Source organism: Phyllobates terribilis, unplaced genomic scaffold, assembly GCF_046119375.1.
Source record: "Phyllobates terribilis strain yellow unplaced genomic scaffold, ASM4611937v1 Scaffold_9__5_contigs__length_417890890, whole genome shotgun sequence".
NCBI classification, from domain to species: domain Eukaryota; kingdom Metazoa; phylum Chordata; class Amphibia; order Anura; family Dendrobatidae; genus Phyllobates; species Phyllobates terribilis.
The window spans coordinates 77357335-77376007 of NW_027362769.1; the positions used below are offsets into that span (position 1 = coordinate 77357335).

The following is an 18673-nucleotide window of genomic DNA, read 5'->3' on the forward strand; positions in this document are numbered from 1 at the left end:
CAAACTATTGGGCTTCTATTTTTCGTAAATCTGGATGCCATTTTTCTGCATTATGTGGAAAAGAAAAAGTGGGAAAATCTGCCCTGCTGGTAGATGACAGTAAATCCAGTAGTATGGTACTTGTTTTATCAAATTTTAACCGGCTAAGACACTATTGCCCTTTTCTCTCTTTAGTAGTTTTTCTATTTTTCTGCCTTGGTGACTACAGTTGGGTTGCGGTGAAGGAGTTGGGATTGGATGAGAGAAGGTGTCTTATCCTTCTGAAACCACTTAAATGCTGGAGTGACTTTTGATCACCGTATTTATAGTGTAATTAGCTGGGGCCGGTGTAATCTCTGGTCCTGGCTGTTGGAGTAGGAGCAATTTACACCTGTGCAGACCTTATGCTACAGTGCCTTAAAAAAATCGGTATACATTTCCTTAACAGATGTCATAAAAAGTCATACTGGTAGAGATGGTGCAAATCAGTTCGCAGGACCCGGTTCATCGGCCTTATCACTGATCTGTTGGTGCTGAATTTGAGCCCTGAGAACTGCTTCCTATCTGACTGATTTGCTGGCATGGCGTGATGCCATTGTTGCCGTATGACACACATGTGATGTCGCACCAGGCTGGCTGATCGAAAGAAGAGCCGTACATGCCATCACGTAAGAGATAGTTCTGAGGGCTCCCGTCCAATGCCAACAAATTACTGACAAGTCCTGCAAATCAATTTGCGCAAACTCTACATTCTGGCTGACACTAGGGGGCATCAGTTAGCACACATCAGTATACAGGTGGGACTGAAAGTCTTTGGGTGCGTACACCACTGTGCGAGTACTAATTCACGAGCTATGTCCTTCTGCCGGTTGGTTTAAGAGATTGTTTTCTGGACCCGACACCCACCAGTGATCAGTGCATCAGAGTGGCTACAATATATTGAAAACGTTTCATAGTTACACTTTAAATATATGGTGAATTAGCTTAAAACTAGTATTACACATATATTTAAATCATTCTAAACTCATGACTTTTCAATTAGCCTGAACCATTCATGGTCAGATGGGTTCTTTCTCATGCAGAGCAGAGATCGTTGAAAGTGCTGCTCGTTATTTCCAGGAACCAGTTTTCTCATGCAAAGAATAAACTTTAGACGAGGCCACATTGTTAGATCCATGTGGTTTTGACATCTTTCATGTCCTTATGTTTAACACAAGTCTTTCCGCAGAATGGTAGACAATGCCCCATGGCACCGTGCAGCCGGCACACTACCCACTCACATTGATGAATAATGAGTCCAGTAACTGCTGCCTCTAAGATCATTCTTGTCTTTATTAAATCTTAACAAACGCTATGTCCTGTAGAGCTGCGAGAAGAAAAGGATAAACTTTGACAGTACCATCGCTGTTTTCATGTTTACAACACCATCAGTTTTATAGCTGTCAGAATAAAAATGGCAAAGTGTTGTACAAATGATACCAGTTTGCTTATGAAAGCCTCTGTGTGTTTCACAGATGTCAGAAAATTGTAGAAATGCAGTATCCAGTGTCTTCATTATCGCTACAGATACTGGGGGGTTTGCACAGTGGTAGAAGAATTTCTCGTAAATGATCTTGTAATCTCGGCTGACCTTTATGTGGCTGACTTTTGGGTGATGGTTTGCGCAATGTACACATTCAGCAGATATATTGTACATATATAGTGTTGAGCGAGTATGTTCTGTTAACCCTTTCGCCGAGTATGCTCAGGCCGAGCTCCGAGTATTTACAGCTGCTCGGTGATATGGTTGAATAGCTCCCATGTGCATGATTTGCAACTGTTTCACAGTTTTATTACATGGGAGGAATGTCTATTTCTTACACAGCTATAAATACTCGGAGCTCGGCCCGAGCATACTCGGACAGAACATACTCGCTCAACCCTAATTATTAACTGAACACAGGGAACACTTTTATATTTGGAAGTCAAGATACAAAATGTCTCACTTTGACCTTGGTGGTTGCTTCATTCATTCATGAGTGATGTAGGCCAACTTTCTCAATACTTTGTATTCAACAAGGAATCCGGAACTCAGAGAGAAAATGGCGTATTTTATTGAATTAATGAGCTGAGTACAAGCAGGTTGACGTTTCTTTCTAACCAAAGTTAATCAGATCTACACTAAAACCAAACAATAGACAACTCTATAAACATATAAGCCAGAAAAAGAAAACCAAATGACATAATAGTATGTACAAAAACTACACATAACCGATACAGATAATGGAATCTAGTCAAAAAAGCTACATTACTCTGCATATAATAAGCTGATAAACATAGGTACTGTATATTATTTACATCCCTTAAAGGGCTATTCCCATCTCCAAGATCCTATCCCAATATGTAGTAGGTGTAATAATAATAATATTAGCAAATACCTCCAATTAGACCACTAGCAACTAGCTAACTGTTACTATATCAGTGGTCGTACCCATGGATACCTAAGGTCCTGTAATGCCTGCACATGAGGAAAGAGACATAGCAAATCAGAAAAACTATTCTACATTTCTAACTGGAGGTATTTGCTAATATTATTATTATTATTACACCTACTACATATTGGGAGAGGATCTATGAGATGGGAATACCCCTTTAATTTCAATAGTCAATGTATATAGAAAATAATACAAGTAAGAACATAATATAATATTATAGTTCATGACCAAAAAGACATGTACTCAATACTTTGAACATGTTTTCTATGGATGAGGAGGGATCTGATACTGTCAAAAGAAGACTTATATTGTGAGATACTATGAGAAAACCTGGCAGCACAATTTTGTAAAGGCATGGCTGTAATGGCGATGTGAGACAGATTAAATTTATATCTTTCATGAAGAAATCAGCTTTGTGGTTCTTCTTTAATCACCGGTTCCTCTGTCTCTGGTCTTTGTCTGAAATCTCAGCAGTGACCTGTTATTCAAAGACCGGAGGCAGGCAAAGGGTCCGGGGAATCACTTTATAACTTTTGCATTACTAATTAACCTTATGAGAAGGTCTAAGTAGTATCTATCATATTGATAACTTTTTTTGTAGGGATGAGCAAGTTTTACAGGAAATGTCTGTTCTCCTGGCTGTCTGCCATTATTTAGATAGTAGAGGGCTGGGAGTTTTTTAAAAAATAGTATTATTGCCTCTCCACTTACCTGTCCTGCCCGGTTCTTCTCCCCGCTCCGGCTCCAGTCTCTTCTGTTATTCATCACTTTGTGACGACGCTTCCTGTGCTGAGTAGGCCTTGGGTGAGGCACGTCACAACGTCAGGACATTATGATGTATTCCAAAAGAGATGAACATCAAACTTTTTAGAAGATGTTTCACCCTACAGTCGTCTCAGAACTGGCTTAGCATAGACACTATTTTATATGCATGAACTGATATTTTTAAGTTATTATTTATTATTGTAGCTTCATTTATTCCATGGCACTTTACATGTGAAAAAGGGTATACATAATAAAAACAAGTACAATAATCATGAACAATACGAGTCACCGACTGGTAAAGGAGGAGCGAGGACCCTGCCCACGAGGGCTCACAGTCTGCAAGGGATGGGTGAGGATACAGTAGGTGAGGGTAGAGCTGGTCGTGCAGCGGTATGGTGGAGCGAGGGTTACTGCAGGTTGTAGGCTTGCACATTAAACTATCTTTTTAGTTTAAGAGAGGATGTTGGCTGGGCGAAGCTAACATTTTTAATTGTTTTGCCTCTCATCCACTCAGATGTAGACAGACTCATTATTGTGCATTAATAACCTAGCTGTTCTTCAGCTTACAAACAGATGATCCATTGAAATTTAAAATCTTTTTCGTTCATTTATGCTCATAGAAACATGGTTTCAATATATTTTTTTACATTTGTAAGACAATTGTGGTTAAATAAATTGTTACTATGTGTCCTCTTTCCAATCATACCATTTGTTGATACTAATTATAGTTGATATTTAAAAGGCTTGCATTTTTTTCTTGGGAGATTTGAATCCTTTTGAGAATCTGGAAGGATTGTTTTTTCTCTTCTGTATGCTTTCCCTCTTTGAACATCAGTCCCGCTTTGTGTACCCGTTATCTTAATTATTCTCCCTTTACTATGGCATCTTATAAAAATGCTAATCTAAAGTTCTCCAACCAATGATGGATGCTTTTTAAAGTTTAGAAACCAATTAGTATGACAAATATGTTGAAGCTATTCATAAGACATACTCATTAGGCAAATACTTTTTTTAATGCACTGTGATCATAAGTTTTTTTAAAAACTATAATAATCTTAAAATAATAAAATATTATCATTCTGTTCCGGCGTAACCAGGACACTTACATTTTACTTTGGGTATTTACATTATGTGGACATTTGGGACACCTGCACATTACACCTACAAGAGCTTTTATGATATCCCTTCTACATCCATAGGCATTGAAGAAGCTCTCCCATCAAAGTTTTTATCCTCTTAATATATTGCAGTCATCATATTATATAGTACTTTGTACTTACAATTGCTCATTTTGACTTTCTACCCAGTTAATTCTTCTCTTTTCCATTAGGTCTATGACATCACGTGATTAAAAACTTACTATCTGAATCCTTTTAAGCTCTATGTAGAAACAGGAAGTCTTTTTTCCCTTCATGAGTCGCTGTAAAAGTCTATGGCAGGGGGAGGAGCAGAGCAGCTGGGTCAGGAGTTGGAGGGGAATGATTTTTTGCAAGGAAAAGAGACTTCCTGTTTCTACATAGAGCAGAGAAAAGAGAAGAATTAGCTGGGTAGAAAGGCAAAATGAGCAATTGTAAGTACACAGTGCTATATAATATGATGACTGCAATATGTCAAGAGGATAAAAACTTTGATGGGAGAGCTTCTTTAATGTGAAGTTGATCCCCCTTTGGCGCTGAAGCATCTTCCACTCTCCTGGGAAGGCTTTCTACAAGATTCATTCTACCTCTACCAAACCCTATAGTTAACACAATATAGTCAGGCAGGTAGCATTTTCCTGGTATTCGTGTAACACAGGTTCGTCCATCAGGCTGTCAAAAAGAGAAGTGTGATTCATCACTTCACAGGACACATTTCTTCTGCTCCAAAGTCTAGTGTGCTATACACCACTTCATCCAATGCTTGGCATTGCGCTTGCTGGGCTTCATGTAGTCTCTTGGCCATAAAAATCCATAGCATGAAGCACTTGGCTCTAAAGCTTTTTTTCTGATGGAAGTTGTCTTAATTTGCAGCTACTGGCCTAAATTCATCAAGATTGGCAATTTGTTACTTCAATCTTCAAGAAGTGTGCACTGGAGTAGGATATGCCAAATTCATTTAAAGGGAATCTGTCAGCAGTGTCTGGGACGAGGGGTTTTATGTACATGGACCTAGAGCAGGGTTGGGGAATCTTTTTTTTTCTGCCAAGGGCCATCTGAATATTTATACCATCCTTTGGGGGCTGTACAAATCGCGCGCTAATTCCACCCACTAAGTACGTCCTGACGCTGGCACTGGTGTCAGGACGTAATGTTTCATCGCACGCTCCTCAGCGTTCAGTAGTGAACGCTGAATGAGCGTGCTCACAGCGATACGAAATGAATTGGCCGGCAGCCAGAAAAATACAGCTGCTGACCCAAGCACTGTGGTCAGGGAATCTGCCCGGGGACCGGATAAAAGGTCATCGAGGGCCGTAAGCGGCCCACTGGCCTAATGTTCCCCTCCCCTATCCTAGAGAAAACTCTGAAGAAATGCCCAGATGAACTACAAGCAGAGCTTTCAAAAGCAACAATTGTGAATATCTCTGCAATGGAGTGATGCACCGCAAAATGGAAAAAAGCCGCATAATCGGGTTACTCGGGGATTTTTACAATATTCTTAACTCCTTTTTTTTATGAGCAAGTGACAGGTCCTCTTTAAAGGGACAGTGTCCACTGTCACAATTTCCCTGTGTAAGTGATCGGTGATGTGATCGCATACATGTGATTTCCATACTTGCGGTCACATGTCAACTAGTCACATCCAACTTTTCTCAATAGGGAGCTGAGTGAGCCCAGGGCACGCTGTCACAATTCAGCAGTCACAAGGTGACTGCAGATTTTGCTTCTCAGACTGGACAACCCTGTGTATTGTGAACCAAAATTTAGGACCTTGAAAATTGTCCTTTAGAAAATAGTGTCCTACTTGAAATAGAAGGTACTTTGTGAATGATCTAAATGTATGTAGGGCTTTCCCTACAGTGTCTGCATTTACCAGAATATTTAACTACAGTATTGGCATGAAGTTCCTGAAGAGAATTACAATAACCCGATCCCTTATAAATATTTTACATCTGTACTTTCTTGCTGCCATGATTCAGAGCCCACAATATACTATACCAACTGTTTACTTAGCAGTGCTTAGTCTTCACCGCTCAGTAATTTCTCCTACAGAGACTGCAACACTCTACAAATAAAATTTCATTCCTATGCCCCAGGCTTTCTATCGTTTTATTAGTGTTATTACTATTTGCCAGATACAATTTTGTCTGCACAAACAGTTGCAAGTGAGGAATTGCACTGGGCAATTGATTTTTACACAGAATTGCTATTGCTGCCGATGATTAAAATGATCAAGCTGTTTGACAACTAATTTTTAAAACTTTGTGAAAGTACAAGCAGAAATGTGTTGATAAATCTTGCACTCTTGATGATGCTGTAATAGTTCATTTTAATTTAATCTGAGTTTATTTTAGTCATGGATATTTAGCGTAGGATATTTCTGGAATAAAAAGATCTTACTGTTAATAAAGGACTCTTATAGGGAATGAGGTTCATTTGTCCAGGGTTAGTATTGGCACAGTTTTTAATCCTAGATATGTACTGTAAGTTAAATGAAGTAATTGAACGAGTCCCCGGTTTTGAGTTGTTAAAGCTGCTTGGGTTATATTTAAAATAATAATAATAATAAAAAAAAATTAAAATCCACATATTTAAAGGGCAGATAGGATCCAGCACTAACTTAAAACAGCCTTAGGTTGATGGAAGGAGTGCACAGTCAGAAAAGGAGGCAGTCAAAATCTTCAATAATATACTACTAAAATATATATGTGTGCAGGACTGCCACCAGGAATTTCCGGGTCCCATACTGCCAACATTTTCGGGCCATTTGAGACTCCGCCCAGGCTCCACCCCAGCTCCGCCTCCATCCCTTGAAACTTCCACAGTCTCACCGCCCACTCTTGAAAAAACTCCACTTCTGCACCACGTCCTCACCAATCACACATTAACATTTCCCATCGAACACCACATCACATACATAGCCAGCAGCTTTTGTTTTGGACAAAAGATATTTTAAGCCAACACCACAACAAGGAGACTATTCTGGCCGGGCCCTACTTTACTCTAACCTATTAAACATTTCTTATAATATCCAACATTATTTTTAGGTATATTTTTTATTTAAGGGAATGTGTCACATGCATTTTTAAAATGACCAATAATACCACATACAAAGGACAAATACCGTCACACCATGACCAGACCACATATTACCACCACATAGTGACTGAATAATTCCACATACTAGGGACAAATATCATCACACTATGACCAGACCACATATTACCACCACGTAGTGACCGAATAATACCACATAGAAGGGACAAATATCGTCACACTATGACCAGATCACATATTACCACCACATAGTGACCGAATACTACAATACCGATCATAAATAAAAAAACAGAATACTCATATTACCATAAGTGTCATTATACACAGGTGCCCTGTGTATAGTATACAGTGTATAGGGTCAGTGTACAGATAACACACTGACTCACCGGTGACGTCTTTAGTTGAAGTCCTTCATCTTCGCTTTTCCTCTTCATCCAGCACAGACCGCCATCACTTCTTCTAGCCAGGATTCATCTCTGCATAAAATAACAGTTATCTAGAGCAGCTTCTAGAGCACATAACCCAATTTTTTCCAAACTTCTACACTACACCAGATGAAGAAAAAAAAGCGACATAGCGCCGTCTTGCACAGTAACAGGAGCCCCCCTCACTGAAAACAGTATCCTCAAAAAAAAAATACATCACAGTAGTAATAATATCCATAATTAGCCCCTACAGCAATAATGTCCCACATCCTGCCCCCAATGTCTCCATCCTGACCCCCCTGTCTCCATCCTGATCCCCCTGTCTCCATCCTGCCCCCATCTTTCCAGTCTTCTCCCATGTCTCCATTCAGCCCCCATCTCCATTCTGCCCCCCAATGTTTCCATTCTGCCCCCTGTCTCCATCCTTGCCCCCATGTTTCTATTCTGCCCCCCAATGTCTCTATTCTGCCCCCCTGTCTCCATTCTACCCCCATGTCTCCACCCTGCCCCCATGTCTCCATTCTGCCCCCTGTCTCCATTCTGCCCCCCTGTCTCCATCCTTGCCCTCAATGGCACCATTCTGCCCCGCTTGTCTCCATTCTGCCCCTAATGTCTCCATTCTGACCCCCATGTTTCTATTCTGCCCCCCAATGTCTCCATTCTGACCTCATTGTGTCCATTCTACCTCCATGTTTCCAATTCGGCCACCCCCATGTCTCTCCATCCTGTCCTCATTGTCCTTCATAGTGCAGCTTTAAAAAAAAAAAAAAAGTTTCTTCTTTCCTTCCGGAGCTCCAGCGCCCGGTTCTCCCATCACCGGAAGCACGATCGCTGGCGCATGACAGTGACGTCATACACCAGCGACGTGCTATATACAGTGCTCAAAAAAATGAAGGGAGCACTTAAACCACAGAATATAACTCCAAGTAAATCAAACTTCTGTGAAATCAAACTGTCCACTTAGGAAGCAACACTGATTGACAATCAATTTCACATGCTGTTGTGCAAATGGACTAGACAATAGATGGAAATTATTGGCAATTATCAAGACACCCTCAATAAAGGAGTGGTTCTGCAGGTGGGGACCACAGACCACATCGCAGTACCAATGCTTTCTGGCTGATGTTTTGGTCACTTTTGAATGTTGGTTGTGCTTTCACACTCGTGGTAGGATGACACGGACTCTACAACCCACAGAAGTTGCTCAGGTAGTGCAACTCATCCAGGATGGCACATCAATGCGAGCTGTGGCAAGAATGTTTGCTGTGTTTGTCAGCGTAGTGTCCAGAGGCTGGAGGCGCTACCAGGAGACAGGCCAGTACAACAAGAGACATGGAGGGGGCCGTAGGAGGGCAACAACCCAGCAGCAGGACCGCTACCTCCGCCTTTGTGCAATGAGGAACAGGAGGAGCACTGCCAGAGCCCTGCAAAATGACCTCCTGCAGGCCACAAATGTGCATGTGTCTGCACAAACGGTTAGAAACCGACTCCATGAGGGTGGTATGAGGGCCCGACGTCCACAGATAGAGGTTGTGCTCACCACAGATGAAAGCAGGTTCACACTGAGCACATGTGACAAATGTGACAGAGTCTGGAGACGCCGTGGAGAGCGATTTTTCTGCCTGCAACATCCTTCAGCATGACCGGTTTGGCAGTGGGTCAGTAATGGTGTGGGGTGGCATTTCTTTGGAGGGGCGCACAGCCCTCCATGTGCTCGCTAGAGGTAGCCTGACTGCCATTAGGTACCGAGATGAGATCCTCAGACCCCTTGTTAGACCATATGCTGGTGTGGTTGGCCCTGGGTTCCTCCTAATGCAGGACAATGCCAGACCTCATGTGGCTGGAGTGTGTCAGCAGTTCCTGTAAGATGAAGGCACTGAAGCTATGGACTGGCCCGCCCGTTCCCCAGACCTGAATCCAATTGAGCACATCTGGGAAATCATGTCTCGCTCCATCCACCAACGTCACGTTGCACCACAGACTGTCCAGGAGTTGGCGGATGCTTTAGTCCAGGTCTGGGAGGAGATCCCACAGGAGACCATCCGCAACCTCATCAGGAGCATGCCCAGGCGTTGTAGGGAGGTCATACAGGCACGTGGAGGCCACACACAATACTGAGCCTCATTTTGACTTGTTTTAAGGACATTACATCAAAGTTGGATCAGCCTGTAGCCTAAGATTTGTTTACTAATTCTGAAACCAACATTGGATAAATCCATGTATAAAATATGTACTTTAAGGCCACATTCACACGTTCAGTATTTGTTCAGTATTTTACATCAGTATTTATAAGCCAAAACCAGGAGTGGGTGAAAAATGCAGAAGTGGTGACTTGTTTCTATTATACTTTTCCTCTGACTGTTCCTCTTCTAATTTTGGCTTACAAATATTGATGTAAAATACTGGCCAAATATTGAACCTGCGAATGTGGCCTTATTCTCGTGCCCTCTCTCTTATTCCTTCATAACTGTTTTAACATGTGTATATATATCCAGTTGACCTATTATGACTAAATTCTGCTTTCTAGATGATGTTAAACCCAAGAAGGAAGAAGGTCCTACTCAGAAATCAATTCGGGAGGCTCGAGAGAAAGAACTGTTGCAGGAAGGGGTCGCTTTATACAATGCTGAGAAAGACCCAAATAAACAAATCGGAAAGGCACATCCTAAGGTAGGATCACCAGAAAATCTGTCAAATTGTGTTTTGTTTTTTCAACATGCACTTCAAAATGGATATCAGTTGTTGGCTCAGATTAGTATGTATCTACTACCCGTGGAGACTATTTGACATAAATAGGTAATCAACAGTTCCAGAAAACTTCATCACTGTCTTTTGCAAAAAGGTATTATGAGTATACAGCACTACTGTAAAGAAAGGGTGCTCAAGAATGGTTCCATTCAAACTTGTGTCTAGCGCAAATAAAAAAAACAAAAAAGGTTATTGAAGAATGGTTCCACTCCAATGAAATAAAAATTTTCACATTTTATTTTGAGGCATTTGCTGAGTCAAAATCATAGTGTTTAAAAGGATATATCCAGGACTTAAGGGAATAACAAAAAATGTGGCTAAGCACTAACAGGCAGGTAATTGCAACTTACCTGCCTGTTGTGCCGGACGCCGTTCTTCCCAGGCACAGAGCTGTCCCAGGCCACACTTGCAGGGATTCTGAAGCCGCTGCTGACGTCACATCTACAGAGCGAAGACTTCTTTTCCGCTTAGTTCTGTAGATGGGGTGGGACTTCTGACATCATTCTTGATTGGCAGCCGAATCCCCGCTTCATAACTGGGGGAGCCTGCGGTCAATCCGAATGATGCCAGAAGTCATGCCCATTTCGTCGCGTCGCAGATGCGGATCAATCCCCAGCATGAGCGGTCTGTGACCGCTCTGTGCTGGGGAAGAACGGCGCCGGGCACAACGGGCAGGTAAGTTGCAATTGCCTGCCTGTTAGTGCCTAGCCACATATTTTGTTATTCCCTTAAGTCCTGGATATATCCTTTTAAACACTATGATTTTGACTCAGGAAATTGATGTAAAAGTAAGCTAACCAAGACTTGATGTAGTATTAAATTTGTTGCAGGCTTAGACATTTTTATCTATCAACTAGCATGTGACTAATACTAAATTTGTATATTTTAGGACTGTCTACTCTAAGTTTTATATTTTCCAAAAATAGGATTTGTATTTCAGTCGCACACAATTTTGTTGAGTATAAATTTGAAGAAAAATCCATATATTTTACCAATTGGTATTTGTAGATATTTGTAATGAGGCTCTGTCATTGGTCGCCTGGCAGCTCAAAATTGGAAAATGGCTACCACGTTTCCCAGAGCCCTGGGGTTGCATTGGCCTTCATTCACCCTTTAACCCCTATACAGGGATCTGGACTTACACAGGAGCCCCTGGGCAAGGGCCACAGAGTTACCTGCTGTTTGGTGGCACAAGGTGGTGAGAAGGATAGTCAGATAGCCAGGTCGAAACTAAGTGGGCTGAAAAGGTACAAAATCGTCAGACAGAAGAAACGTCAAATAACAAGCGAGGGTGAGAACAAGGAAACACGAAAACAAAACGGGCAGAAACCAGGGAAGCACAAAGCTATATATGGAAGCTTCCAGCAGTAAGCTAGAAGTTATAGTAGAGTGATGTACTCTCCAGCTGATATCGCCAGCTGGAAGCTCACACCCATACTGGACAGCACTTCAGGTCCCAGCCACCCTAACCTTAGTGGTTCTGACATCTCCTCTATCACCAGCGCCGCCCGCAGAGTGACACAAGCAGAGGTTGCAAGAGCAGGTTCTGGTGGTGACTAGTGTTGAGCGATACCTTCCGATATCGGGAAATATCGGATCGGATTGGATCGGACCGATACCGAAAAAGTATCGGATATCGCCCATTCCGATACCGGAAACCAATGCAAGTCAATGGGACAGAAATATCGGAATGAAAATAAACCCTTTCTTTCCTTGTAGGTTAATTCTACATGAAGGAAAACAACTAAGAATAATGTAGAATGTATTGGGGGAGGTGGGGGAGACAATAAAGGCATAGAGGTTTAGCCCAATCAAATGGAATAGCAGGAATTAATTTTTTTTTTTAAGACGTTCTGAGTTACTTAAATATTGACTATGTTAAGTATTTTTATATTTTGTCAGATATTTATGTTTCACTACTTCCATGCTCTTCACCTTCTTTTTTACTTCTCCCACACTTTCTCCTTCATCATCCTCAGCATCTTTTTCATCCACTTCTTCTTCACCTTCTTCATCTTCTTCTTCTTCACCTTCTTCGTATTATTCTTTTTTTTTACATTCTTCATATTCTACTTCTTCATCTTCTTCATCTTCTTCTTCTTCATCATATTCTTATTTGTGGCAGGCATTCCTGTAGTTGTTATCTATAAAAGGTTGGACATTACACCTTTCGTTCTGCCCGTCACAAAAGATTTACAACAGGATTTGTCCGCGTTCAGTTTGGCCTGCAGCAGCAGGTCTTTTCCAGGGGCACCACAAGGAGGAACGGACTCACCCCCATACACTGCTTAGTCATCTTCTGCTTATAATTTAGATATTATCTTTTGCTCTAATTTTTAGTCTTATGCTTAATGTTCTTCCGCTTTTTGTTCTGCAGCTTCTTGTATTTCTGCTTCTTGGTTTTCTGTCTCTTGTTCTTCTGTATCTTGGTGCTTGTCTTCTCTTCTTTGTCCTCTTGGTCAACTTCTTCAGGGTCATCTTCTTGGTCTTCTTCGGGGTGGTCTTCAGGGTCGTCGTCTTCGGGGGTCCTCGTCTTCGGGGTCCTCGTCTTCTTCGGGTTGGTCTTCTAGGTCCTCGTCTTCGGGGTCCTCGTCTTCTTCGGGGTGGTCTTCAGGGTCCTCGTCTTCTTCGGGGTGGTCTTCAGGGTCCTCGTCTTCTTCGGGGTGGTCTTCAGGGTCCTCTTCTTCAGGGTCGTCGTCTTCGGGGTCCTCGTCTTCTTAGGGTTGGTCTTCAGGGTCCTCGTCTTCAGGGTCCTCGTCAGGGAGATCTAGAGTGATTACCAAGAACCATTTCAAAAAGCTTGAACTTGGAAATGTAGCAGAAGGTACAAGAAAGCTGAGGAACTACCGAGGACCAGCTGACGGTACTGGAACCCGGATGGGTAGTAGAAGGTACAAGAGCAAATGGAACTACCGAGGACCAGCTGACGGTACTGGAACCCGGATGGGTAGCAGAAGGTACAAGAGCCAATGGAACTGCCGAAGACCAGCTGACGGTACTGGAACTCTGTTACTAAGCAGGAGGTACCTGTGCCAGAAAGCACTACCAAGGACCAGCAGACGTTGGTGGAACTTGGATACCGAGAAGGAGGCACCTAATCCAAAGGCACTGCCGAGAACCAGCTGACGGTACTGGAACCCGGATGGGTAGCAGAAGGTACCCATGTAAAAAAAAGTTCAAGGCCGCGAGCCGGCCGCAGTTACCAAAACCCACAGTCCTACAGGGGGTGCTTGTCCTATTGGCACTATGGAACCAGCCTTCATTGCCAGATCCCTCAGCCCACATAGGAGTCACCTAAACTGCAGGCACCATAGAGTCGGCTAACCCGACCGCAACACGACAGGACAACGCATTGGAGGCAAAGTGACGTTGACACTACCCGGAAACAGCTGGCGTGCTGGAACCAGGCTGGGCAGGAGGGAGTACCCGTGCCAAAGTCACTGCCGAGAACCAGCTGACGGTACTGGAACCCGGATGGGTAGTAGAAGGTACAAGAGCAAATGGAACTACCGAGGACCTGCTGACGGTACTGGAACCCGGATGGGTAGCAGAAGGTACAAGAGCCAATGGAACTGCCGAAGACCAGCTGACGGTACTGGAACTCGGTTACTAAGCAGGAGGTACCTGTGCCAGAAAGCACTACCAAGGACCAGCAGACGTTGGTGGAACTTGGATACCGAGAAGGAGGCACCTAATCCAAAGGCACTGCCGAGAACCAGCTGACGGTACTGGAACCCGGATGGGTAGCAGAAGGTACCCATGTAAAAAAAAGTTCAAGGCCGCGAGCCGGCCGCAGTTACCAAAACCCACAGTCCTAGAGGGGGTGCTTCTCCTATGGGCACTATGGAACCAGCCTTCATTGCCAGATCCCGCAGCCCACATAGGAGTCACCTAAACTGCAGGCACCATAGAGTCGGCTAACCCGACCGCAAAACGACAGGACAACGCATTGGAGGCAAAGTGACGTTGACACTACCCGGAAACAGCTGGCGTGCTGGCACCAGGCTGGGCAGGAGGGAGTACCCGTGCCAAAGTCACTGCCGAGAACCAGCTGACGGTACTGGAACCCGGATGGGTAGTAGAAGGTACAAGAGCAAATGGAACTACCGAGAACCAGCTGGCGGTGCTGGAACCCAGGGTAAATACTAAAAACAGAGTGGAGCCAGAGGTGTAATTGGAGCAAGTTTTAAATCCGTAGTACAGTGGATGTGGACAAAGCAGGAGAATTTGCCGGACACACAGCTGGGGATCAGCTGACGTTATTGAACCCCAATAACACTAGAGCAAGTGTTGACTGTGCAGACGGCACTTCTGAGCAGCAACTAGTGGTATTGGAGCCCAGGGTAAATACTAAAAACAGAGGAGCCAGAGGTGTATTTGGAGGAGGTTTTAAATCCGTAGTACAGTGGATGTGGACAAAGCAGGAGAATTTGCCGGACACACAGCTGGGGATCAGCTGACGTTACTGAACCCCAATAACACTGGAGCAAGCGTTGACTGTGCAGATGGCACTTCTGAGCAGCAACTAGCGGTATTGGAGCCCAGGGTAAATACTAAAAACAGAGGAGCCAGAGGTGTAATTGGAGCAACTTTAAAATCTGTAGTGGTGAGAATGTGGACACAGCAGGGGAACAGCTGACGTTACTGAACCCCAATAACACGGCAGTAAGTGTTGACTGTGCAGACGGCACTTCCAAGCGCCAACTGGCGGTGTTGGAGCTCAGGGATTACAGTTCAGGTGGTAGAAACATGAACACAACAGGAGACCTGGATACTGTTGCCCACCAATTATTTATTCTGGAAGAGGACTGTCAAATTCATGAGAGATCCAGGCCTTGTTCATTTTGAGAAAAGTAAGCCGGTCAACGTTATCGGAGGATAGTCGCATGCGACGGTCTGTTAGTACACCACCTGCGGCACTAAAGACGCGTTCCGATAATACACTAGCAGCAGGGCAAGCTAGCACCTCCAATGCATACTGACTAAGCTCTGGCCATGTATCCAGCTTACAGACCCAAAACTTGAAGGGAGAAGAGCCGTCTGGGAGTACACTAAGAGGGCAAGACATGTAGTCTGTCACCATCTGACGGAAACGTTGCCTCCTGCTGACTGGAGCCGTCTGTGATGGTGTAGACATTTGTGGCGGCGGGGACACAAAACTTTGCCACATTTCGGCCATACTGGTCTTGCCTTCTGCTGAGGCGCTGCTTCTGCTCCCTCTTTGTGCAGAGCTTCCTCCACTGCCTCGACGCACTGAGCTGCTTTGTAAAGCACTAGCAGCACTGCTCTCGGTTGGAATGGAGAACATGATGGAATGCACCAGTGCGTCTTGGTACTCCCGCATTTTACGCTCCCGGTTCAACGGTGTTATGAGGCTTTGTAAGTTGTCCCAGTAGCGAGGATCTAGGAGGGTGGACACCCAATAATCAGCCGTGTTGAGAATGTGGGCGATGCGGCGGTCGTTTCTCAGGCACTGCAGCATGAAATCAACCATGTGCTGCAGACTGCCAACTGGCCAAGAAACGCTGTCCCCTGCTTGAGGCGTGATCTCTGCCTGCTCTGCATCACCCCACCCTCGCTCTAGATACTGACTACTAGAGCATTGTGTACCTCCCTCCTCTGGACAGATGTCTTCCTCATCCATTGACTCCTCCTCATCCTCCTCATAAAGTGTCCCCTGCCTAGGCCTTTGTGAGGAACCATGTTGCGCAGACTGTAGAGAAGCAGATGGCATTTGTGACTCCTCATCCTCCACCTCTTCCAAAACCTCGTCCCTTAGTGCTTGCAGTGTTTTTTCAAGCAGGCAGATAAGGGGGATAGTCATGCTGACTAGTGCATCATCTGCACTCGCCATCCGCGTGGAATAATCGAAGGCACGCAAAACGTGGCAAATGTCCTTCATAGAGGCCCACTCAGTGGTGGTGAAGTGTGAACGGCGCGCACTGCGACTTGTTTGCGCCTGCTGCAGCTGGTACTCCATTACTGCTGCCTGCTGCTCACACAACCTCTCCAACATATGTAACGTTGAATTCCACCTAGTGGGTAGGTCACATATGATGCGATGTTCCGGAAGACGTAATCGGCGCTGCAGAGCTGCAATGCGTGATCTTGCATTGCTGGAACGCCGCAAGTGAGCGCACTCTATGCGGACCTTGTGAAGCAGTGCATCAAGATCCGGATAGTCCCTCAAAAAACTCTGCACGACCAAGTTGAGCACATGTGCCAGACATGGGATGTGAGTGAGGTTGCCTAGGCCCAGAGCTGCCACCAGATTTCGGCCATTGTCACACACTACCATGCCTGGCTGGAGATTCGCTGGCACAAACCACACGTCGCTCTGCTGCTTGATGGCATTCCAGAGCTCCTGCGCTGTGTGGCTTCGATTCCCCAAAGAAATTAATTTTAATACGGCCTGTTGACGTTTGGCCACGGCTGTGCTCATATTGGTCACTATAACAGGTAACCGTTCACGGGTCGATGTGGAGGTAGACCGTGACGGCTCCTGCAGCGCTGATTCAGAAGAACTGGAGTATGAGGAGGAGTCAATGTGTACAGACTGGATTCCTGCAATCCTTGGAGTTGGCAGAACACGTACAGCGCCACTCTCAAGATCTGTACCCGGCTCCACAACATTTACCCAATGGGCAGTGAGGGAAAGGTATCGTCCCTGTCCATGCTTACTGGTCCACGCATCGGTGGTCAGGTGGACCTTGCTACTGACGGCGTTTTGTAGCGCATGTTTAATTTTTCCCTCCACATGATGTTGCAGGGCAGGGACGGCTTGCCTGCTGAAATAAAATCGGCTGGGCACGTTGTATTTTGGGACTGCCAATGCCATAAAGTTACGGAATGTGTCAGTCTCCACCAGCCTGAATGATAGCATTTCAAGGGCCAGTAGTTTAGCAATGCCAGCATTCAGAGCCTGTGCTCGGGGGTGGTTTGCCGAGTATGGGCGCCTTTTCTCCCATGCCTGTGCTAACGATGGCTGTAGACTGGCCTGGGAGTGTGAGGATGACTGGGAAAGTGGTGCTGTGGGTGGAATTACACTGTGTCTCTGTACAACAGTGCCAGAGATTCTTCCATGGCGATACTGTGAGGAAGCCGAACCAGCTGTGTGTGAGCTGGAGGAAGAGGCTACAACACGAGCTGAAGAGGTGGTAGGTGGCGCTGTAGGTTGGCCTAGGTCTTCAGTGTGTTTTTGTAACTCCACCACGTGCTTGGTCCGCACATGTTTCCACATATTTGTGGTATTGAGGTTGCTGACACTTTTCCCTCTTTTCACCTTCTGATTACACAGCTTGCATTTGACAAAGCAAATGTCATCTGCAACTGTGTCAAAAAAGGACCAGGCACTGCAAGTCTTGGGAGCGCCCGCTTTGGATTTTGGAAGAGCCATGCTCCTAATGGGTGCCGAAGTGGAGGCTACAGGCAACCAAGTCTGCCCCCTCCCTCTCCCTCCTTTTTGGGCTGTTCGGGGAATCTCTTCCTCAGAGCTGCTCCCACCACCTTCCTGTCCCTCACGCCATGATGGGTCAAGGACCTCATCATCTACACCACCCTCTTCAAACAACTGCTTCTCCTGGGTAGTCTCGACAGCACAGTACGCACCAGAAAGTGGCACCTGAGTCTCAGCATCAGATGCGTACTGAGGTGTGCTGCTGACCATAGGCACTGGCCCACCCGCCTCTTCAGATTCAGAGAGACAAAACGGTTGCGCATCACTGCATACTACCTCTTCTTCAAATTCTCGAATTCTGCTTGGCTGGCCCCCTCTTTCCAAGCCAAGAGATTCAGAGAACAGAAGTAGAGATGGCTCCTGTCCAGGGCTCTCTGACTGCATGGGCAATTTGGCAGGTGGTGAAGAGACAGATGGGTGCTCTTCAGTGCTCAGGACCTGAGAGGATCTGGAACTAATTGAAGTCGATGCGTTAGCTGCCATCCATCCGACAACGGCTTCAATTTGGTCCTCGCGCAGCAGTGGGGTACGGCTAGCTCCTACAAAGCTGCGCATAAAGGACTGCTCCCTGGTAAAACTGGGGGATGCTGAGTCACTGGTGCCCGCAGCTGGCACAGAATCCCCACGTCCTCT

The 18673-nt window shown here is 44.9% G+C and overlaps 1 protein-coding gene across 1 annotated transcript in view; it reads left to right on the forward strand.

The window, feature by feature from the left end:
• Positions 1 to 18673, forward strand: part of SPAG16 (sperm associated antigen 16) — a 1363505-nt gene that overhangs the window by 123773 nt on the left and 1221059 nt on the right. The window contains exon 9 of the mRNA XM_073646626.1: positions 10364 to 10506. Within this exon, the coding sequence (XP_073502727.1) occupies positions 10364 to 10506 (143 nt within the window). The remainder of the gene's footprint in view (positions 1 to 10363; positions 10507 to 18673) is intronic.